General features: G+C 42.5%; 1 protein-coding gene across 1 annotated transcript in view; it reads left to right on the top strand.

Moving 5' to 3' along the window:
• Window positions 1-25,555, top strand: part of LOC147110961 (protein bassoon-like) — a gene marked incomplete at its 5' end in the record, with an annotated part of 318,704 nt that overhangs the window by 64,660 nt on the left and 228,489 nt on the right. The window contains 3 exons of the mRNA XM_085999989.1: window positions 12,483-14,643; window positions 15,055-15,992; window positions 23,727-23,805. Of these exons, the coding sequence (XP_085856115.1) occupies window positions 12,483-14,643; window positions 15,055-15,992; window positions 23,727-23,805 (3,178 nt within the window). The remainder of the gene's footprint in view (window positions 1-12,482; window positions 14,644-15,054; window positions 15,993-23,726; window positions 23,806-25,555) is intronic.

The following is a 25,555-nucleotide window of genomic DNA, read 5'->3' as shown; positions in this document are numbered from 1 at the left end:
TATCGCACTCAAGACAGACCATTTTCCATATATCACCAATCTCCATTGCTAAGCCAATTTTCAATCCATCTGAACAATTTGTTATCTATTCCACAGAACTTCCACATCGCTGTACAAATCAGTGACATGCATAATTACTTCATGTTGATTAAGCATATTTGTTAAGAAATTATGGGGATCCCTAAGGATGATATTACATTTGGAGTTAATATCAGACACAGACACACAGAATCCCCACAGTGCAGATAGAGGCCATTTCGGCCCATCGAGCCTGCACCGACACATATCCCACCCTATCCCCGTAACCCCACGTATTTAATCCCCTAACACTAAGGGTCAATTTATCATAGCCAAATCAACCTAACCCGCACATCTTTGGACTGTGGGAGGAAACCGGAGCACCCGGAGGAAACCCACGCAAACACGGGGAGAATGTGCAAACTCCACACAGACAGTCGCCCAAGGCCAGATTTGAACCCGGGACCCTGGCGCTGTGAGGCAACAGTGCTAACCACTATGCCACAGTACTTTCTAATGATGGGCTTTAGAAAAAGATTTAGATCGTACGGGTAAAATCATCAAACACAGTTAAACCCTGACAAATACAGAAAGTATTCTGCTTGAATCAGGATTTCTGTGAAAAGTAAGGAAAGATAATCAGCTTGTGAATCTTGCACTACTGACCATAGAATACATTAAGCCTGCTGGCACTCAGTGTATCAAAGCAATGAAGAAAAACAAATGATTAGTTTGCTAAAATATCTCGCTCGTTCAAGCCAAATTTGGCAGGAATCATTTGCACTTATTACACTGAGTATTAAAAGCTCTGTAATAAGCTTTGCATTATAGGTGCTGACAACTCTCCAGTGGCCACTCTCCCTGTATCTAGACAGTGAGTGTCATCAGGATTATTCAACTGTAGGAGACATCACAGCTGAGGTAGGTCATGTCTTCCACCAAGATCCACACCTGCACACTTTCTGTTTATATACACATTCTGCCCCAGCCCCCCTCTCCCTTGCACAAGGCCACTGAGGCCTTATAACTGACTCTGGCAGAGATCAGCTAACTTAACAGAACATGAGATAGAATTTTGAATCTTCCTGGTGTGTAAGACTCAGTTCCACACTCTTTAGTCATTGGGAGTGCCTTTATATAAGGAGTGATTGGCAAGGAATTAGGCCATTGGAATTGTAAGCCTGGATTTGGTTACTGTCTGTAGTACTGTCGAGTACCATTATTTGCTTTTTTTTAAACCATTTTCATTTTCCTGCTTTACTTCTTATGAGAGCTGCCATTATATGAGCTGAAAACAGAAAATGCTGGAAATACTCAGCAGGTCAGACAGCATCTGTAGAGAGAGAAACAGAGTTAACATTTCAGGTCGATGACCCTTTGTCAGAACTGGAAAAAGTTGGAGATGTAAAATGTTTTTAAGCAAGTGTAGGGGCAGGGAGAGAGGAGGAGAGGAAAGAACAAAAGGGAAGTTCTGTGATGGGATGGAAGGCAGGAGAGATTAAAAGACAAAAGGGATGATGGTGCAAGGCAAAAGGAGATGGTAATGGGACAGGCTAAGAAACGAGAGATGATTCTAGATGAAGTGTAAATGGCAATGGCAGGATGATCAACAACTGCCATGTGAAAAACAAAATAGGGTCAGAGGTTATGGTCTGAAATTGTTGAACTCGATGTTGAGTCCAGAAGACTGTAAAGTGCCTAATCGAAAGATGAGGTGCTATTCCTCGAGCTTACGTTGAGCTTCATAGGAATAGTGTAAGAGGCTGAGGACGAAGTTCAGCACATGTGGGCAGCATGCATACAATGAAAGCCATGCTGCCACACAAAATGTGATAAAGCAGACCATTGGCATGCAGAAACAATGCTTCCGCTGCCTGGACTGCTCTGGAGGAGCCCTGCAGTACATGGCAGAGCAGGTATCAAGATTCGTGGTGGTCTGCTGCATGCTGCACTACCTCACCATCAGGAGGGCACAGCCCTTGCCACCAGCTATACAGCGAGCAGCTCAGGAGCAGATGGAGGAGGCAACCTAGACAGTCCCTTGCTGCCCTGAAGAACTCATCCGAGTGCAATACCAGTAAACAAATCCCCAATTCCCCATTCACCAACAGTCCCACACATTACCTTCTCTCTGTCACTGACCACCACAGCATCCACTTGGTCACAATGCAAATATAAAAGCCACCACAAAAACAACATTCCAAACCAAATTTATAAATGAAATCATGCCATATTGCATACAAACGTAAAATAATCACCCTTGTGCTTTCCCTTAGTGCCTGTCCTCTGTGCGCCTTTGCCTGTCCTAGTGCTCCAACACAGTGCTACCTCAGTGGTTGCAGCATGGCTGGTGGAAGGCTCCAGACTTTCAGTGGGGGAGACTGCAGATGGCCTTGGAGGACTACCTCGAGCAGCTCTGGGCCTAGAAGGTCCGGCTGTGGACTGCACCATCTCGGCATGGGCGGTAGCAGTCTGGGCTGTCTGGCTGACAGGCCCGTGCTCCACGGAGCCACTGCCTCTCCCCTGGGACGCGCCTCAGGAATTCTAATAATCTGTTGGAGGACAGATTACTGGACTGCTGTGACACTCTGCAAGCCCCTTTGAATACTGGAATCCAGAGCCATGATGGTAGCAGTCTGAGCAGCACTCAGACATTGGGTGGCCGCTGCTTGTGCTGCAATGGAAGCTAAGACATCGGCCATCAGACACTGCCTCATGGTTGGGTCCACAAGTGTGCTAATGGAGTTGGCCACCACTTTCATGCTGGAAAGGATGGGCTCTAAGCTCTGTGCAAAGCCCTGTGCCAAGTTGATGCCGGACTCCTCCATGCTCCTTGACATTGCACACAGGCTTTCTGGCAGGCTTCCCAATGCACCAAGCATTTCATTGTGCATATCCACCAGCTGCCTTCTGTAGGCTGTCAAATCGAAGTGCTCATCTGAGTCCTCTGCAGCAGAATTTGTATGCGACCTCACCCTACGACGAGCTGGCACCTGCGCTACCCTTTCCCCCTGCCCTGGCTACAGGCCACTCGCGCACACTGTCTCGCCACGTGCAGATTCCGCCTCTATGCTATCATCTAAATCAATGGTTCTCAAACTTTTTTGGTTGTAAGACTCCTTTTAAAATCGATTAGTAATCTTGGATCCCCCCCCCATCTAAATTATTAAACTATATATAATACTCATAATATGAAAGTGCTACATGTAGAGAGTGTTTTAATAATGCTTTTAAGAAAACAGGTATTTACTTACAGATATCCGGGAGATAGGTGTGCCATCTTCTCACTGCAGAGTCTGTGTATCCTTGGTGTGACGTTTGACAATTTATTTAAAGATGCGCCTGCTGTTCACTTTCCTACTTGTTACATTAATTTTAAGTACCGTCCTAAAAACTACTGCTCATCTGCGAATTTTAATTACAAACCTTTTTTTTAAATATAATTTGAAATTAGCAAAAGCCTCAATTTAATTCAACGTTAAAGAGCTAAAGAAGTGAAATTAAAAGAACTTGATGAAACAAATACTCCCAAAACATACAGCTGCTTGAGTGATTGGGATCGTCTGCTTCAAACTCATCCGCTGACATCCACTTCAAACAACTTGTTCTTTTCGCAGTCAGGACTTTCCCAGCGGGTCAGGAAAAGGTCCTTGCATTTCCAGCTCTCAGCCAGTATGCACCCGGCCATCTCCAGCCAATGATGCGCGAACCCAAACTATCCTCTCCCCTCCCCCCAAAAGAACAACAGCCAGGTAACATGACATGCCCCTGGGTCTCCAACAGCCTCGCTCACTCCACCGCGCAACTTTTTCGGCACATAAATCAGTGCTGCTGTGGTAACGGGATTTTGGCTCAGCCGTGATTTCAACTCGCCGACATAAATGATCCAAGATTATCCCATGCAGCTGGTTCAGGAAAGGTTCACGCAACGAACAAAAACCTTCCAGCAGAGCGCACAAAGCCAGCAGCAGACTCGCGGTAAACGATGGCAACTCGCCCTTGGTTATACTTCAAAACTTACCGACTCCCAATGAAACTTTTCTATTTTTTAGTCACCGCATTACCAGCCAGCCAACTACTGCTCTCCTCCCACAAACACCAGTGAGGTCATTAGAAGGAACCCGAACGTGAACACTCTGGTCCCGCCTCTTCCCCAATCCTCACTGTTTCATTTTTACAGTCTGCAATTTTTCAGAGATCTTCTCCAATGATTAATTGGTCAATGTTCCGCATACCCCCAGAAGTCTCCCGGAACCCCGGGGTCCACGCACCCCAATTTGAGAACCACTGCTCTAATTTACGCGCAGTGCCAGTATCTGAGTTGGTGGCTGAGTCTAAAATCGAATGATGGTGTTTCTTCATCATCACTGTCTTATTGCTCTTCCTCTACTGCCTGGCCAGGTTGCAGTTCTTGAGTGTCTGAAAGAAAAAAGGCACAAGGCTAAAGTTGTGGTGAGGGGAGTGGGAGAAAGCAAGAAGTACATGCTTACACCATGTGCAGCTTGGAAACCAGAAGAGCTTGTGGGATGAGAGGAATTTGGGGTGTGAGAAGGAGGATTAGGTATGAGGATACAGTCATCATCTACGGTTTCATACCCACCGCTGGCCATGGTCTCAGCAATGGCTGTTCCAATAAAGGCCAGCACGGTCTCCTCCATGGAGGTAAGGACATGCAGGCGCATCTGTCCCCCGCTGGTTAACTCCTGTTGCTTCTGGTTTTGCACCACCTTGTCCTGCAAGAGAGAGGGAAGTATCGTGCAATCTGTTTGGGCGATGTGGCTGTCATGGTTGCATAGCTGGCAGTGTGTGCAAGCTGTGAGATGCGGGTGTGCGGCTTGCAGCAGTGCTAAGTGTATGAGGGTGAGGTGAAGCTATGAATGTTAGGTATGAGTCCTGATTGTTGTTAGGTGAGTGATGGGGGTATGGTTCATTGAGCAGTGGCTGAGGCTAGTGGTGAAGTTGGTAGGATATGGCATTTGAAGATGCATTCACTGACCTTGATCACTCGTGTGAAATCACTGAACTTCTTGTGGCTTTGCATCCAGGTCCTCGGGGCTTGACTCCTGGCATTGACTGCCATGACTATCTGCTCCCAGTGCCTTCTGAGCATGTGTCTGGAGGGCCGCCTGGCACCCTGTGGATACAGCACATCTCTCCTCCTTTCCATCTCCTTCACCAAGGCCTCCAATGCAGAGTCGGAAAACCTTGGAGCCCGCTCTCTCCTATGTTGTGCCATTATTGAGTGTTTCCCAGGTCAGAATCAGTTGTAGAACGACTTCCACCACTTGCTCCAGCCATAATGCACCTCCCCTTTAAGAAGTGCAGGCTGGCTTTAAGCAGTGCAGGCTAGCTTTAACTGGTACTAGCCTCTCATGATTTTGCAGCCCCTGCTGATGAGTGCAGCCAATCAACAGTGCGGATAGCATTGGCTGCACGTTTAAATCATTGAAATGAGCAGGCAGCACGAAGTTAGCATGCTGCCTGCAACACATTGAACTGCCGTGGGTTCATTGCGCATCATGATCCCCGCGTCCACTTTCAGGGGCTATTGAATTTAGCCTTCTTCACATCTATGTATATATTCTGTTATGGGCCTGCTTTCTTTGCCAATCTTTATACTGGACATTGTAGCCATATGCAGTGATCCATTAGACTTTACCATTATCTGAACAGAGGCTCCTTATGGCTCATACTATTTTGGCTCTAACTACAAAGTGGAAACTAATGTTCAATGTTACCATATCCTTTTTCTTATATTCCCAAAAGGTATTTTTTGTGATTATGTATTACTTCGTAACTGTATTGTTTGTAAAATACCAGCATTAATTATACACATACACACATTGTTGAATGTTTTCAATTAGTATATATGTGTGAGCCTTGAAAAAAATGTCAACATAACAAAGAAAAGTTAGCTACCCAATGGTGCGGTACATTGATGTATTTGTATGGAGTAAGGGGATGCAGTTTTTCTCTCCCGGACCTGACAAGACAAGTTATTGATCTCAAATCGATTGCAGATGAGGCACTTCCACAGAGGGAAGGAGAAAAAGGTATGGGAACTGTCCTGATTCCTCATGGGTGATTGAGGAGCACAATCAGCTCAGCCTCATCTGCCCATCCTTTCATTTAGGGACTGGCACATTGCATAGAAGGAGGAAATATAAAAAGTAGGGAAAAAATCCTTACTAAAAGTGAAGGGAGGAGAAGGAATTGATTTTAAAGAGTAAAGTCCAATCAAAATGGTGTTCTTGGCCTTAGAGGATTTTCATTTGGACAAGATTTTGCAACCCTCAAGTCTGATGTTTTAATCAAAAACAAAGTTGTCACTATTCATATTGACTTAACCATTGCACATAATATTTTATACTACAGCAAGTTTACCAAAAACAAATATGCCTTACAAATTCTTTGCGTTCTTTGCTATATTTTGGTTTGCCCAAGCAACTTGAAGGGTGCTTCGTGAAGTTCTTCTATTTGTCCATGGAGGTATTTACATGAGGCACGTTATTGGCCTCTGTGTTGTCTGACTACTTGTCTGATGGCCAGTTTTGGATGAGCCGCAATTTCCTCCAGCTAAACGTTGGGAAGACCAAAGCCATCATCTTCAGACCCTGCTAAAAATGTCTTATCCATGTCTCCGGCTGAACCAGACTGTGCAGCTTCAGCGTTGTATTCTCCCTCCACCAGTAAGACCGCCTACTTCCTCTTCCGGAACATTAACCAGTTTCCCTGCCTCAGCCCATCTGCTGCTGAAACTTTCATCCATGTCTTTCTCACCTCCTGATCCAACTATTCCAATGATCTCCTGGCTGACCTCCCATCCTCCACATACTGTAAACTTCGGCTCATCTAACACTTTGTTGGTCATATTTTATCCTGCACCAAATCCCACTCACAAATCCTCCTTGTCTTCACTGAGGTACATTGGTTCCAGCTCCCCCAAGGCCTCCAATTTTAAATTCCCATCTGAGTGTTAAAAAACCCTTCATGGCCTTAGCCGTCCCTCTTTGTAAACTCATTCAATCCTACAACCTGCACCCGCACCCCCCCCCCACCCCCCTCCGTTCCTCTGACTCTGGCTTCTTGTACATTCTCCTTCCCTTTGCCCCTGGGCCCCATGCTCTGGAATTCCCTACCTAAACCTGTCTGCCTCTCCCAACCTCCTCCTCCTTTAAGACTGGCTTATAACTCACTTCAATAACCAAGCCTTTGGCCACCCATCATCATCACATTGCTGCTTGTGGGAGCTTGCTGTGTGCAAATTGGTTGCTCTGTTTCCTACATTGCAACAGTGACTATACTTCAAACGTACTTCATTGGTGACAAAGTGTTTTGGGACATCCTGAGGCCGTGAAAGGCGCTATAAAAATGCAATTTAAAAAAATATATCCTCTTTTGATTGGGCATTCAGTTTTTCCTTATGCCTCTGTGAAACAGCATGAGATGCTTTTTCTACATTCAGGAGCTATATAAATGCAAGTTGTTGTCTAAAATGAAGAGACTGCAGTAAAATTGACAGCAGTATAGTGAACACTGTAAGACATAAACAGAGCAATGTAGCTTGGATCTTAATAAAATAAATTTAAAAAAAAATAAAAACAACACCTCAGCTTATGGAAATGCTTTTACCACAGGAATAAAAGAGCACCATTTTCCATTCATATAGGAATATGCTGTAATCATGGCTTTCCATTACAGATTGAGAAATGTAGCTATTTCCACTGCACAGTACCACCAAATGGTTCTTTTGTAATTAATGTGGTAAACAAATAAAAAGGGAAAAGATTCAAGGAATGTTAAGAAATCTAGTAATCTTCATTTCAGATATTTTGTAAGTCCATCCAAAATTCATTAGAATTTGTCCATGCAATCCTGTCTAGGGACCAATAAACGCCGTGCTCTAGAATGAGGCTTGTTATATAGTTTCATTACTGATAGTCATTAAAGATGTCATAATAAAATGTTATAATGAGGGGGCTGCATTACAGAGAGGTGTTTTATGTAATTCTTCTCAGTGAGAGAGTCAGAAACAACATGTTTTTAGTGAAGGCACATTGCAGAGAGGCATTCTATATTAATGACAGTCATAAATAATTGTACAGAAACCAATTTATAGTGAGGACATGTTAGATGCTTTATATCATTTCTATATTAGTGAGGGAACCATAAACACATTATATTAGTGCGTGTTTCAGTGAGGGATACGTTACAGAAAGTACCTTTGTTATGGTTTAACTACTAGAGAGCAACAAATTACATTCTGCTGGAAAGTACTATAGTGAGAAGATACATGTACTTATTTTAACTTAGATAAAAGCAATAAGGCTGCCGAACAATATCAACAAAGATATGATAACATTGACTATAAAAGTTATACAGTGGCCAAGAAAATCCAGGAAACAAAATGCAGCATTTTAATTTACTTGTTTTTAAGAGTTTTAATTTGCTGGTGTTTGAGCAATTTTTTTAAATTTGAAGTACTTATTTGATGGCCTATTGAATAAAGTTACCCACCAGTGTAGCATTAAAAGCCATATAGAAAAGAAGGTCCAAGTTCAATTGCCAGTCTGTTTTGAGTTGGTTGGCTACAGACTTCAGGAGGACATAGATAGACTGGTGAAATGGGCAGACACATGGCAGATGAAATTTAATGCAGAGAAGTGTGAAGTGATACATTTTGGTAGGAAGTATGAGGAGAGGACATATAAACTAAATGGTACAATTTTAAAGGGGGTGCTGGAACAGAGAGACCTGGGGTGTACGTACCTAAATCTTTAAAGGTGGCAGGACAAATTGAGAAGGCTGTTAAAAAAAACATCTGGGATCCTTGGCTTTATTAATAGAGGTATAGAGTACAAAAGGAAGGAAGTTCCGCTAAACCTTTAAAAACACTAGTTAGGCCTCAGCTGAAGTATTGTGGCTAGTTCTGGGCACCACACTTTAGGAAGAATGTCAAGGCCTTGGAGCGAGCGCAGAAGAGATTTACTAGAATAGTACCAAGGATGAGGGACTTCAGTTATGTGGAGAGACTGGAAACACTCTCATGGTTGTTCTTAGAACAGAGAAGGTTAAGAGGGGATTTGATAGGAATGTTCAAAATCATGAGAGGTTTTAATAGAGTAAATAAGGAGAAACTGTTTCCAGTGGCAGGAGGGTCGGTAACCAGAGGATGCAGATTTAAGGTGATTGTCAAAAGAACCAGAGGCAATATGAGGAAACATTCTTTTACACAGCAAGTTGTTGTGATCTGGAATGCACTGCCTGAAAGGGTGGCGGAATCAGATTCAATAGTCCCTTTCAAAAGGGAATTGGATAAATACTTGGAGGAAAAAAAATTACAGGGCTATGGGGAAAGAGCAGGGAAGTGGGACTAATTGGATCGCTCTTTCAAAAAGCCGGCACAGGCATGATGGGCCGAATGGCCTCCTTCTGTGCTATATCATTCTATGATTCTATCTTAGCCAGGACAGGAGATGGGATACAACAAACAGTCTCATTACCCCTGGGCTGGGAATGGGAAAAATTCAGTTGGGGTTTCCACGCGTGATTGCATTCTAGTGATCTCTGTTGCAAAATGTAAATTTTTCGTCAAACAACTACCGCTATATAATGTTCCCTCAAATTTTTTTTTCGTACACAGTCTCTTTAACTGGCTGCACGGCCCAATCAAATTTTCATGCATGCACAGTTTCTTCTATGTAAAAACCAGTGAGCAGCCTGTGCGAGAACCCCAGATCACTGCATGGCCGCGCAGCTTAGCGGGAACGTTGCTGCTACACTATGACTTGTTTGATGGGCTCATACAACAGGAATGGTTACATGGTTGAGATACTGGAGAACCACAGTCACTCATGAAATTCTGCTTGCCTGATGAATTAATGTCTTCAGAATAGGAGAAAAGAAATGCAAAAAACAGTTGTACTGTATAATACTTCATCAGGTGTTCTCCATGTGATGTGGATGAAGCATCTCAGGTGTTCTTCATGTGATAGATGTGCATCTCAGCTGTTCTTCATGTGGGGGAGAGAGAGAGTTCCACATTTCTACCACCCTTTGGATGAAGAAGTGTTTCCCAACTTCTCTCCAGAATGGCCTGGCTCTGATTTTAAGGTTATGTTCTCTTGTCCTAGACTCTCCCATCAGTGGAAAAAGTTTCTCTCTACCTACCCTATCAATTCCTTTCAAAATCCTAAAAGCCTCAATCAAACCACTCCTTAACCTTCTATATTTCAGGGAATTAATGGCTAGTTTACGTAGTCTCTTCTCATAATCTGACCCTTGGAGCCCTGGTACCATTCTGGCCAATTTGTGCTGCATTCCTTCCAAGGCCAATATACCCTTTCTAAGGTGCAGTGCCCAGAACTGTACACAGTACTCCAGATGTGATCTAACAAGGGCTTTGTATAGCTGTAGCAAAAATGCCTCCCCTTTATATTATAGCCCTCTAGATATAAAGATTAACATTCCATTAGCCATTTAAATTATTTTTTGTACCTCACTACTTGTTAGTGATCTGTGTTCATGGACCCCTAAATCTCTTTGGACCTCCACTGTTGCTAGCTTTTCACCATTTAAAAAATTCTCGGATCTTTCATCTCTTGGTCCAAAATGGATGACCTTAAACTTACCGGTGTTGAAATCCACCTGCCACAGTTTTGCTCACTCACTTAATCTATCAGTGTCTCTTTGTAATTTTATGCTCCTGTCTACTGGATCTTTATGTCATTGGCAAACTTGGATACATGGCTCTCTATTGTGTTATCTAAGTCATTAATACATATAATAAATAGTTGAGGCCCCAGCACTGGTCCTTGTGGGACACCACTAGTCACTTCCTTCCAATTAGAGTACATACCCATTATCCCTACTCTCTTGTCTTCTACCGCCTAACCAATCTACTAACCAGGTCAATAATTCACCTTCAATTCCATGAACTTTAATTTTAGCTAACAGTCTCTTATGGGAAACCTTATCGAATGCCTTCTGGAAATTCATATAAACTGCATCAAAGACATTCCCCTGTCTTATTTCAGTTACTTACTCAGAAAATTCAATTGTGTTCATTAGACATGACCTACCCATTACAAATCTATGTTGGCTCTCTCTAATCAGCTTAAATTTCCCTTAAGTACCCAGTCACTCTGTCCTTAATTATAGATTCCAATATTTTCCCCACAACAGATGTTGGAAGAACAGGTCTATAATTTCCTGGTTTCTCTCTCTCACCTTTCTTAAATAATGGAGTTACATTTGTAATTTTCCAATCTAAAGGGACAGTTCCTGAATTGAGAAAGCTTTGGAAGATTATGGCTAAAGCATCTGCAATTTCTTCACCTACTTCCTTTAAAGTCCTGGGGTGGAAACCATCAGGGCCTGGGAATTTGTCAGTCTTTAATGCCATTATTTTTTCTAATATTGTTTTCTTGCTTACGTTAACTTTAGTGAGTTCCAGTCCCGGATTCATTATTAGTTCCCATGTGGTATGGCTGAGGCATCTCAGCTGGTCATGTTGTATGGATGAAGCATCTCAGGTGTTCTTCGCCTAGTGGATGAACATCTTGGCTGTTACTCATGCAGTGTGGGTGAGGCATCACAAGTGTTCTCCCTGTCAGTTACAGAAAAGCAAGAAAATGCACAAATATGCACTGCATCCGTTCAAATAATATTAGGGAGACTTGACAATGAAAACATTGATAGCTGCAATAATTAAACATTGTGATGATGATAATTGCAAAACAATTGAAGTGAGTAGAACTGTGTTTTATCTTGTAATAAATACACAAACAGGTTATTTGAATAAAATATCTAACATTAATGATCTTATCCAAATAAGTGAGATTTGACTGATTTGAAAGTCAAAATTGGGTATTGGAGTTGCAATCCTGTCCCCAGTTCCGAACAAAAAAAGAACAGCTCAAAGTTGCAATCTCAATTCTGAAAGGCCAAGGAATTGAGTACATGGATAGTGGATATGCCACCAGCTAACAGATTATATTGCATACTGTTTAATTTGTTTCTAGTGTGCTCCAAGATTGTGTAAAATAAGGGTACAATGTTATCTAATTAGTTGAATCTTGAACATGTCTTATATGCAGAAGGGAGTGCTACTTGAGTTTTTCTTTTAATTTTACTCTACAGATTGTTACCAGATGAATAGATTGTTGTGGGAAGCCCAACAATTTATTTCCATGATAGTGTTAGACTTAAGGTCACAATGAGAGAGCATGCTCCAAAGCCTTGTATTTTATGTTATTACTGGAACTTTCATTCAGTGCTCTCTTATTATAGCTATATATTAGGGAATAGCCCAACTGGAACAGCTTGCTGCATGTTTATTTATGCTTATTCTATGAGACAATTCCCCTGGTTTTAGGATAATCTCTATCTATGTTTTTTTGTGGGAAAATAATTAATTCATGGCAGACATCAAAAGGACATGACATAGTTCACAGAGGTAACAGAAAATCTGCAATTTTGTTTTTCAGATTGGAAATTTGCAGCAGAGCACTATGAAGAAAGTGAAGAGAACCTTGCCCAGTCCACCACCCGAAGAAATAATACATGGCAGTACACCACTTCACCCACAGCTGTTTGGGAGCTCACTGCCTCGTAAATGGGGACCCCTGCCTGACCAGGTCACTCGTGATAAACTCCTTAAGGACATCAGCCATGAGCTGGAGAAAGTAGAGCAAGAATCGAACAAACTCCAGAAGAAACAGGCAGAGCTTGATGAGGAAGAAAAGGAAATTGATGCAAAGCTGCGTTACATAGAACTGGGAATCAATCGTAGAAAGGAAACTTTTGTCAAAGAACCAACAAAGCGAGATGTGGGCTACGTACGGGGCCTGGGAGAAGACAGGGACTATATGTCAGACAGTGAAGTCAATAACATCCGAATATCTTCGTACAACAGCAACAATGTCTTAACAAGGCCACACACTGCTCCAGTTAATCAGTATTCTGAATTCTCAATGGCACAGCATCCAACCACATCATCACATTACCCTCCATCACAGGCCACTCCTCAGAGTTTGACAAACTACCAACATGCAGGTTATCAGCCACCCCACTACCCAGTTCCCAACACTTACCAGTCACAAAACAATTTTCAGTCTCATCCCACCTTGCATTCCCAAAACACTTATCAGCCACATGCATATCCCCAGAACACAAACTACCAGACTGACAACAGTTTACAGAACGTAACTGGATTCCAGCCACCTAACCAATACCATGCCCCTACTACCTATCCAAATCAGGCTTCTTTTCAGTCTGCTCAGTATCAGCAACAGGCAAACGTCCCGACACAACACCAGAAACCAAGGCAGACATTGTTAGCAGATCTTGAACAGAAAATACCCACTAATTATGAAGTAATTGGTAATCCAAACGTAATTATTTCTGGAACTCCAACTGAGAAGGTATTCACAACCACAGTAATGAGTAACAACTATGATCAGTACAAGAATACAGAGATGAGAGTTGCTGATAGTGGAAATGCAATAGAAAGTCCTTCAACTAACTATACAGCAGACTCCCTGTATGCAAACCTAGAGCACAATATTTCTCGTAATTATGTTATGATTGATGATATCAGTGAATTGACCAAAGAGAATTCCTCAGCAACAGAAAGCCAGAAAGTAGAACAGCCCCCTCAGCATAGTAATGCAAGGCATGCAAAAGAAAAGAATGACTTCACAGAGACAACTAATTCCAATAGAAGCCATGCTTACAATAAAGCTGGTGATGAATCAGAGGAAGACACGTATGACCTCCAGGTATCAGACCATCGAGGGAAGAATGGATACCAAAGGAATTCAGATAGCCATGGTAGAATATCAAATAGTTCAAGTGGATCCTCGTATTACTATGCAGATAACAATCACAAACATTCCTCCCGCACAGACAAGCACAACTATTCTTATGGGTCTCAAAAGCATTCATCAAAGCAACTGGCTCCTGCTGTAGTATCCACCAAGCGCAGCAAACACAGAAAGCAAAATGTAGAACAGAAAATCTCCAAGTTTTCGCCTATAGAAGAAGCCAAAGATGTGGAGTCTGATTTTGCTTCATGTAGTGTCACAACTTCAGCTGCAGGAAACAATGTAATACTTAGGGCACAGAAGCTTCAGGATGAGATAACATACGGTCTCAAGAAGAACATTTATGACCAACAGAGATATTCTGGTCATGGTAGTAGAGAATCAGTGGAAGATTCAGAGAGAGGGTACAGCAATGGCAACAGATCAAGGTCTTCCTCAATGTATGGAATGGAAAAATCAGGGAAAGAAGTAGCTAGTCCAAGAAGTAAATCTTATGAGAGAGACACCATGGAGAGGTCCCAAAAGATGGGAATGGGCCATAGTCGAGGGCGTGCTCCAATAAGGGCCCAAGCATCTGAAGAGGAAAGCCCATTGAGTCCTGTGGGAAACCAGATGAATGTGGCACGATCCTCTAGAGAACCACTCCCACCAAATGTTGTAGACAGCAGATCACAATTTGGCTCCAGCCACTCTCTGCCTGATGTTCAGGATGTGAAAGAGACATCACGTAGCCATACTTACAAAGAGGATGAGGGTTATGTAATGGATGATATACACTGTGCTGTGTCTGACAGTGAAGGTAAAGAATATCACTGGTGATCTCATCAACTTAACACACAGATCATTTACAAAGCATGCTTAATGCAGTTTTCAACAGAAAAACATCTTTTCAACAATGTAAATATGTGCATGTATAAAACAGACTTAATTCTTACAAGGTTAAAGCCTAATTGATTGGCATGTGCCTTTATCCCTTTGTATGTGCTCTTTTTTTAATGTTTTAAGCATGCTGCACAGCTCATTGTTTCTGTTGGTGGTATGTTTGTTCGGTGATGTGTTTTGTGGGTTTATTCTGTGTGTCAAATAACTTATCCTGGAACTCCCTGCATGTGGCAAGCTGCCTGCATTGAACCTTTGCATGGCTACAGTCTTGGTACCACAGGCACAACGGGAGAACAGAGTGACTGTAATGTGTTTTTGGTTTTTGAAGCCTATCACTTGGGCCAAGAGGAGACAGACTGGTTCGAAAAGCCAAGGGAGCGTTCCAGACATTACGGTGGACAATCTTCACAGAGGCGCAGTCACCGAAGCCACCCGCGCCATGACTATGACGAGCCGCCAGATGATTCATGGCAACCAGCAGAGCGTTCACCGTATCGATACTCCTCAAAGGAGCATCAAAAGCAGTCTACGTATCAGTACGGAGAGCCTGCCCGACACTCGTCGCGCCATGCAGTTGAGGAGCCTTCACGGAAATCATCAAAGCAGCATCCGAAAGAACAGCTTCGCCAAGAATCCCGGCAATATTCTCAGCAGCCTTCGCAGAAAAGAAGCCAACATACAGAGCAGAAAAGCCAGCGAGATCCTCACTTGGGCTCTGCCGAGTGGACCCAGCCTCGATCATCTTCTGGGCATCACCTGGACGCGGAGCTACCGAGATCACAGAAGCACTCACAGCAGCAACAACAACAGTCAGCTAGAAAACAATCGGAACAACAGCCCCCTCAGCAACAAATTCGGTCACAGCACAATCAGCCACCACCATCACGGCAAAATCATTCGCAGCAGCAAGTACGGCAGTCAGCATCGCAGCAAGTGCGGCAGCCACAACCGCAGCAAGTGCAGCTACCATCGCAAGTGCAGCAACAGGCACCACCACTGCAGCAGCAGCAACCACGCCAACCTGAAACGCAGCAGCAACAGGCACCGCAGCAGCAACAGGCACGGCAACAGCAGCAGCAACAAGCACGGCCAACCCAACAGCAACAACCACGGCCAGCCCAACAGCAACAACAACTGCAGCAACCACAACAGCAACAACAACAACCACGGCAACAGACTCTTCATCAACCAGCAGGGCAACAACAGCCCCAGCCCCAGCCCCAGCCCCAGGCACAACAGCCACAAACAAGGCCTACCACCGCCATGGTAATTTTTATTCATGGTTACTATCTAATTATCAGGGTTAAGAATGTTCAAGCTATTTCAAAGGTGTATCACAAGATGCAACTTAGTTTTTGCTTTTTCTCAATTTTGACCCTGTCTCTCCTAAAGGTGATGGTTCACGTGGTATACGATTCCACAGGTGCTGACAGCTCTCCTGTACTTCCTCAAAGTTATCATCCAAGATATTGAGTGTTGCCAGGTTATTCCACCATGGAGGCATCACATCAAGCCCAGTCCTGTCTTGTACACATATCGACTGACACGGGTCACTGGATTGGGATCAGGAACAGGAACAATGGCTGGCCTTTCATCTCCCTGGCTGAGGGACACGGCCTAATTGTAGTACTGTCACTGCTGCCCTAGCCAATATCAGTCTGCTCAAACCAGGTGTCAAGTGGGTCCTTCCAGTTTGAATGGCTTCTGAATATAAGGTTTTAAACAACTTTTAAATTTTAAAGAAGGTTTAAAAATGTTGTAATGTTATCAGAGTAATCTAAAATATAAACTTATATATTCAAGGAATGCTCCTTGAAGAGTGTTCAATCTAAGCTTTTTTTTAAGATGAAACATTTATTATTCCCTTTTCCCTTTTTGGAAATATTTCCCGAACACAACATTTCTTATATTTCTCTGTTAGTATTAATTAAAATGCTGGCAAGTTGTAATTGCTTTCAGGTTGCCCAAAAGTAGAATTTAACTCATCGGTAAGTGAAATTTTCCAGCCCATCTATGGTTAGAAATAATGATTGGGACTGATTTGGATCTGTACAGGCTGACGTTGATCTGAAACATAGTGTTCTGAGTAATAATTCTTACAGATGAGTTATAGTGCAGGCGCTAATTTGATTGACTGTTTTGACTGTGCCAGACTGAGACAGACACATAGATGTATGTTGTCTTGGAGGTTTAATGTAGTGAAGGGCAGTTCCCCATTGCACATAGACTGTCAGTTTGTTTTGGTAACATCTAACTTTCATAAGCCACCTGGAGTTTAAAGCAGGAATTTATTCATATAAAGTAATGTAAGAATGTATATACATATAAAAGCAATTGTTTAAATAAACCAGTAATTAGCATTTGCTTTACAGTAAAGCTGTGCTGTACCAAAGGCCCTCAATGTTCCCATGGCTCCTTGCCCACCCATTATCCAGGGCCCCGAATGGTTTCCTCATCCAGGTGCATCAAGTACTTAATTTTCAGCCTACCTCTCAGCAACAGGACATTGCTGTCACAGTTTTCATCTTTCATGACTGCATCGTCATCGGCCACTCCACTTGGCTGCAAGAGCAAGAAAGAGATATGTTAAATTAAGGCTAGAGGTATGTACAAGGCGTAGGAAGCACAAATTACAAAAGGTCACTTATAAATATAAGTCCACTTCACTGGAAACAGAACAGGCGGCAAATAGAGGGAAAGTGCAGTACACGTGCTTTGAAGGACGTGCTCGCCGTGAGAAAACTGTGGCTACCTGTGCAGAATGCGATGTTGGATGATACATTCTTCCTGTGCTTTACACAGTAGCAGGAAAGAAGCCACCTATTAGTGGTTCTTTATTACGGGTAACAGTGCTAAAGCATGACAAAGCATTGATTAGTAGTTCAGAATTCACAGTCAGCTCAGGATGACTGGATATATGCAAAAAAGTATCACACTGTAAAGCTATCCATGGAGAGAAGCTATTTAACTCCTTCAGGTAAAAAAAAAGGTTAAGGTGATAATCAAACAGGAAGACCCATCCCCAGAACAAGTCTACAACTACAACAAGAAAGAACTATTCTACAAGGTGCCATACAACAAGATACTTCCAGCGAATGTGGAGTTGTCCATGATGGGTACAAGCACAGCAGAATGCCTCAGAATCTTGGATTCAACAATGCCAGTGGGATGTATAAGCTACCATTAATAATCAGAAAATTTGTTTTACCCCGAACTTCCATGAACCTGAACCTCAACTCCCTTCGCATTCACTACAAAGCCCAGTTTGAGCATCAAGTTGTTCACAATTTTTCGTTCTTAGTTTGCCACACATCTAACACATCATTTAGGGCTGCAGAAACTCCCTGACAGTGGCATCATCATAACACACCATGCAGATAAATCTCATCATAGAAAGGCAATTAGGGATATCTTTCCTTGCCTCCCTAATGTGACTACACTGATGCATCCTTGGATCAGGAGAATCTTAAGAGGAGATGGAAGTACCAGCTTCTGTCATTACTCTTCTTGGTGTTAGAACAGGAAATCAGTCTGATTAGGGAAATAGAAGTATATCAATATGTTAGTAAAGACAGAGTTCCCTGCCCCACTCTCAGCCTGAAGCAGGTATGGCTCAATATCCAAACTTACATTACTGCTAATGAGTTTAAGTCAGTAATCTCATGCCTGGCAGAGACAGAGGTAGATGACACTGTGTTGACCAGTACCGCCAACTCCATCCAGCACTTTGAGCTTCTAGTAGGGCAGTGAGTTTGGAGAAGGTGACGATATTACACAACATGTGCAGAGGACCCTACAAATGTTCTCAAAGATAGGAAGATGTCCTTGATCCTTTGCTGTACTTGAACCAGTATTGCAATAAACGCAACAACAGGGTGAACCTATATACCTGTGGCCTCCTGTTCATTGAAGGTTAGTGGAGTATGGCAGTGTCAAAACAGGATGACGTTAGCTGACTTTTCCTCATCACAAATTTGCTAAAATTGATAATTTTGTAAAATAAATATTTCTTATGAATAATTGTATAACATCAACATTTTTTGAAAACATTTCCTAATCCTTTATAAAACCGGCAAAACAATTGGAAATACAGATAACAACCACATTTCTGCCACTACTGAACTTTTGGTCCATTGAGTAGGTCTGGGTGGGATTTACATGAGTAGGGCAGGGTCCCACTATACAATCAACTGGTTATGGAATCCCAGATACTTAAGCATATAAGAAATCATGGACAAAAAGAAAGAGGCCTGTCAGTCCATCAAACTAATTTCTTCCTGTGTTCTGCTTGTAATGGAACTATCCCAACTCATTTCGTTTTCTGACGAAAGATTCTGCAAAGTTTTTCCCTGCCTCCTACCAAGTCCTGTTCACCCATCACCCCTGTGCTCGCTGACCTACATTGGCTCCCGGTTGAGCAACATGTTAGTTTTAAAATTCTCATCCTTGTTTTCAAATCCCTCCATGACCTCGTCCCTCCCTAACTCTGTAACCTCCTCCAGCCCTACAACCCTCCGAGATATTTGCGCTCCTCCAATTCTGGTCTCTTGTGCATCCCCGATTTTAATCGTGCCACCATTGGCACTGTGCCTCCAGCTGCTGAGGCCCTAAGCTCTGGAATTCCTTCCCTGAACCTCTCTGCCTCTTTCCTGTTTTAAGACACTCCTTAAAACCTACTTCTTGACCAAGCTTTTGGGCATCTGCCCTAATATCTCCTTATGTGGCTCGGTGACAAATTTTGTTTGATAACGCTCCTATAAAGCACCTTGGGATGCTTTATTATATTAAAGGCACGACAGGAAACTCTTTTTTATCCGGGACCGGCGTGGTGCCGGTTGATCAAAAAGTCCGGATTACAGAGAGGTATACTTACCATGGTACGAGAGCCCCATACACGGCCACAGATCCAGGAGTCCCTGTTGCATGGCCACAGGTGCAGGGACCCCGGTTACACGGCCACAGATCCAGGAACCCCGGTTACACGGCAACTAAAATATAGTAAAACTTACCTGAACCTACTCCTGAATTTTGCCGGTTAAGAGAGATTTCCGGAATTTAGGTGCCGGTTAAAAGAGAGTTTCCTGTATATAAATGCATGTTGTTGTTTACTTCTGTTCCTATGAGCTGTGGTGCAGAGCTGCCACTGGGAGTTGGGTCAGGGAATGACACTGGGAGCTGGATTGGTGTCAGAGAATACCATTGGGACTTGGATCAGGGTGTGACTTGGGCATTGGTGGAATTCGTCAATGCCACTGGGATTGGGTGGAATTGGGAAATACTACTGTGGAATTGGATTGGGGAATTAGGAAAATGATCAAAGCTAAGGTTTCCACTGTACAGTTGGATAGTCGTAAACATTACCTTTTTTTACCATTCAAAAAGTGCTTTTGTGACATAACTAGCATTGGAAAAGATTAGTAGAGGTCTGCCCATCTTGTTTACAGTAAAGCCAGCTGCCAATAATTATGGCATTACCGACTCCATCCCTCTCACTGCAGCTAAACCAGACCATTCGCAACCTTGGCATCCTATTTGACCCTGAAATGTGCTTCTGACCACATATCTGCTCCATCTCCAAGACCACCAATTTCCACCTCTGTAACATAGCCAGCCTCCGCCCCTGCGTCAACTCATGCCTTTGTTACCTCTAGACTTGACTATTCCAACGCTCTCCTGGCCGGCCTCCCATCTTCCACCCTCCATAAACCTGAACTCATACAAAATTCTGCACCCTGTATCCTAACACGCACCAAGTCCTGTTCACCCATCACCCCTGTGCTCGCTGACCTACATTGGCTCCCGGTCCAGCAACACCTCAATTTTAAAATTCTCATCCTTGTTTTCAAATCCCTCCATGGCCTCGCCCCTCCCTATCTCTGTAATCTTCTCCAGTCATACAACTCTCCTAGATCTCTGCGCTTTTCTAATTTTGGCTTCTTGCGCATCCCCCATTTTAATCATTCCACCATTGGCGGCCGTGCCTTCAGCTAGAGAGGCTCTAAGCTCTGGAATTCCCTCCCTAAGCCCCTCAGCCTCTCTACCTCTCTGTCCTCCTTTAAGACGTTCCTTAAAACCTACCCCTTTGACAAGCTTTTGGTCACCTGTCCTAATATCTCCATATGTGGCTCGGTGTCAAATTTTCTGTGAAGTACCTTGGGACGTTTTGCTATGTTAAAGGTGCTATATAAATTCAAGTTGTTGCTACAAATGTAGAAGATAGGAATGAATAACCCATTCTCAGCAGAAAGAAAATATCTCCCAGTGTTAACTAGTTTGACAAAATATTCACAAAGCCTGGAACAGAATAGTAAATGGAGACATTCAGCATCAGAAAAAGCCTGGACACTCTACCTCCTAAAATCTGCAGACTGAGCCTAAATCACTGCAGGGTTCCGTCTCTGTCAGCACTTAAACACATCTGTATCAGCAGGGTTCCTACCAATACTTTAAATATTAATACACCAGCCTAATAAACTGCACCCTTCTATTTTAACATGTGTCTCACACGTAACTCATTTTATGAATGTTTAACAGAGCCTTAAATGTGAGTCACGCATTGCATTACTGCAGTGTGTACACTACACCTGTTACTGTATCACTCTTGTGTGTATAATGGTGTACTACATGACATACACTACAATGTACCACTGTAGTGTGAGTCACGTAGTACAACACCATTGCACTCTAAATTAAATGATACCAAGTTACTTTTGTGCAAGTTGCATGGAAAAAGTAACACTTGTGTGAGCCATTAGTGCAGTGTACCTTAGTTACGAATCACACGGTAGAAATGCAGGAGCCTGATGTTTGCATTCGAATTGTTGCCACGGTACTGAACTGTTAGTTTCTCTCATTACTCCTTTGTAAAATAAAATTGCATTTTACATTACATCACAGAGAACTAAATAGGTGATTTCAGAGCGGTGATGCATCAAAGGCGTTCAAATGGTGTTCTTCTGACTTATGAAATTTGCTACAAGGCAGAGCCACATCAAAGAGTTCTTTGAACCCCTTAATGTATCAGTGCCTTGTAATAAACTCCAGCCTATACATGATCCTGCAATTGTTCTGCAAGGCTAAACAATAATTTCACTGCCCAATAGACTGAACAGTAAAATCAATAAATGCACATGGCTGAGCAATCACTTGGCAGATTGCAGCCATGTAAAGTGTTATTGAATTATTTTAAAAAGCACCTGAAATTCTAGGAATAATAATTCTGCCGTGCAGAATACATAGAATAAAAGGAAAACTGCAGAGTGAAATAGTCAGCATTTGACGAGATAGATTAACTTTTCAGTTATGACTCTTCACCAGGTAATTTTTCTCCACCAGACCTGCACCAACCAAAATTGTCTTCAAAGGATCCATGCAATCCTGGATAGAAAAAATGAACAGAAAATCGAAGCCCACTAGCTCATAACTGGTCCCACACTGCCCGACTGTGATTCAGCACAATTTCGAATCAATCGCCTTCAGAACTGGCTACATTTCATTGGCAGCAGCCAATCCTATTCTGAGCCCTTTATATTCGCATTTTCTTTGACATCACACGTTGAACTCTCACCACTTGATCGATAACCATCTTTCAGGTTCAGTCACATTGATCCCAAAGATAGCCACAGCTATGCTGTCATCCCCAACCAGTGCTGCCTGCAGAAGCACACTCATTTAGTGCCCTATCAGTGTAATTAGTGTGAGCTGGCTGTATCCTTTTGCCAGCCAATTTCTATCATAAAATGGCATATCCCTTCAACTCACCATGAGAAATGCCAAAGGAGGCCTGCTATCTGTTAGTTAGCTCATTAAAACAACTACAGGGCTTTATTGTATTGATCATAAAGATTGCAAAGGGACTAATGGTGCAGTGATTTCAGACATTCCCAGTATAACTTATACATCTAGGTTAGAATTTTGCTAAATTTCTTTCCAATATGAGATGACAACACAGAATTCCGAATAATTTAACACAATTGTGCTTGAGTCCACTTGTTTTGACAGGTGAGAGAAAGATGACTGGTACAGAAATTGGAGGGTGAGGGAAATGTATTTTTTACCCACAAAGTAATGGGTATGTAGAACAAACTCCCAGTAAAAACAGTTAAATGCTGGGTTGCTTAACTCCTTTAAGAAGAGCTGGATAAATACAGAGATCATGATATATTTAATGAAGCGTGATCATTCCTGGGCTAATGGGACTATGGAAAGTAACTTGAATAATAGAGGTGTCAGTGGCGCATCTTGCTTAACTGTGTTTGGTGACCAGGCAGAAATGTTGCAGAACATTCCGCTGATTAAATAAGTTGCATAAGGCACATTGAGTGCGGTCTGTGAAAGGAATGGACTTTTGTGTTATGCTTTCTTATCCTCGTGTAGATACAGTAGGCACTGTTCTTTCAAGGGTGGTACTGAGGCACATTGAGGAGTTCCAAGCTGCATCTGTCCTGTGTTGTACTATATACTATTGGGTCCTAAGATGAAAATGTTCTCCAGCAACATTATTTCTCATCTCATAGGAAAAAGAACAGAATTACAAATTCTGTATAGCTTGAGTTCTAGACAAGTGTCAGCCTTGGCTCAATAGTAGCACTCTCGCCTCTGAGTCACAAGGTGGTGGGTTCAAGTCCCACTCCAGAGACTTGAGAACATAATCTAGGCTGACACTCTAGAGCAATACTGAGGGAGTTCTGCACTGTTGGATGTGTTGTCTTTCAGATGTGACATTAACAGTCTGCCCGCTTAGGTGGGTGTAAACGATCCCATGCCACTATTCGAAGAGCAGGAGATTTCTCCCAGTATCCTGACCAATATTTATTCCACAACCAACATCACCAAAACAGATTACCTGGTCATTATCTCATTGCTATTTGTGGGAATTTTCTGTGTGTAACTTGGCTGTAAAGTGCTTCGGGACATCCTGAGGTCGTGAAAGGCACTATGGAAATGTTCTTTCATAGAAAATGTTTTCTAATGCTCATTTATTCCCCTTTTCATTACCAGGCAAAGCCAGACCAAACAACCACTGGAAAGCCTGCAGTAAAACAAGCAACCGCACCACAGCAAGCTGCTAATGTAGCAGGTATGTTTACTGGCACTAGGACCTCAGTCAAAACACCAATTCTGGTCAGAAGAGTGAGTATTCAGATCTAGTCCAAAAGTGGTATTATCTTCATTAGAGGAGAGCTGGGAAGTGTAATAGTTGGATCTGGTAAACTGGTCAGTGATCAAGACTGGGCCAGATTTTGCTGGAGTGGGGCATCTCGCAGCATGCCCCGTTAATTAGACTTACAATTGTACATTTAGGTTTTTAAAAATTTTTGCCCATAAAGTTGCTGGAATTGCGAGCTGATAATGGTGCAATGAGGGCAACAGGGCATCTGGGACCTTGGTGAACAACGGGACAAACAATGTATCTCCATAAGCAATGAGATTAAATTGAGAGATAAACAGAGGAAGGACTGGGAAGGAGGGTAAATTAAGGTGGATGAATTAAATGTCAAATCAGGTACAGAAAGAGAAATAAACAGAGGGAAATAAAGATTAGATTAAGAGAGAGAGAGAAAGTAAGAAAATTCAACGTTTTTGAAATCTAAACCAATTCACTACCTGAAGGAATGAGACTCCGCACTTATAATTGTTAACTTTCTGGGCAAGAGAGGTTGATTGGCAGTCATTAACAATTATCACACCATTAAAAGGGTACTTACGCTGTTAATTACAAGACTTAACTTTCTGTGGCGAGTTTAATGTGCAATTGATGTGCAAATCCAGCAACTTTGTGAAAATCATGGGGATGTTAAGCGCTAGATACCATGGAGCGGCGCAAATCAGCCAGCATCTTGTGACGATTCGCTATTTATGGGGTATCAGTTGCTGGCCAATTTGCACATTAATAACAGCGTGCTTTGTTCAGACGCCTTATTTTTTCAGCAAAATCTTGATTGGATTGATGACTAGAGGATGGAGGGTACAGATAGATCCACAAAAAGAGAGAGTAAGAGATAGCGGCAGCTTTTCAGAGTGGCTGGAATTGGTAGAGGTGTCCCACAGTGTTCAGTCCTTGGAACCACTTCCGTTCACTTTGTATATCACTGATTTGGATATAGGCTTACAGGAAGTAGTGTTGAAAGTTACAGATGATACCAAATAGGAGGTGTAGATAATTAATTAGAAGACCAACGGAAGCTACAAAAGGATATTGATAAGGTGGGGGAACAGGCTAAAAACTGGCAGTAAGTGTGAGATGATACATTTTGGTTTTTAAAAAGAACAGCAGTAATTATACTCTTAATTGAAGTAGGCTTGGTGCTGTGAAAGAGCAGAGGGATTAAAGGCAGGACATTAAAGGCAGCACCTAAGATTGATGAGGCTGTAAAAATAGCTAATGGAATTCTAAGTTTTACCCCAAGAGGTATAGAATATAAAAGCCAAGAGGTAATGATGAGCCTATGTAACACCTTAATAGGACCTGAGTTAGAGTACTGTGTAAGTATTGGGCTCCATGCTATAGGAAGGATATTGAGGCTTATAAGGGTATACAATACAGATTCACTAGGATGCCGCCTGTTATGAGGAAATACAAGTTCGAAGAAAGACTTGAAAAATTAGGTATTTTTTCATTAGAATAATGCAGATTATGGGACAATATGATAGAAGTGTTTACATTTATGAAAGGATGGGGCATGGTGGTTGGAAGCAGACTGTTTCTAGTATTTGAGAAGTCAAGAATGAAGAGTCATGTGCATGGCTATCTAGGTTCTTTTCAAATTACTCTATGCAGCTGATTCTTTTTTCCATTATATCAGGGAATCCCAGCGATCTGCTCTTTC

This window comes from Somniosus microcephalus, chromosome 11 (genome assembly GCF_052327205.1).
Source record: "Somniosus microcephalus isolate GS21.2 chromosome 11, FLI_Smic_1.0, whole genome shotgun sequence".
NCBI lineage: Eukaryota > Metazoa > Chordata > Chondrichthyes > Squaliformes > Somniosidae > Somniosus > Somniosus microcephalus.
The sequence above is the reverse complement of the archived record's forward strand: the minus strand, read 5'-3'. Positions and strand labels throughout refer to the sequence as shown.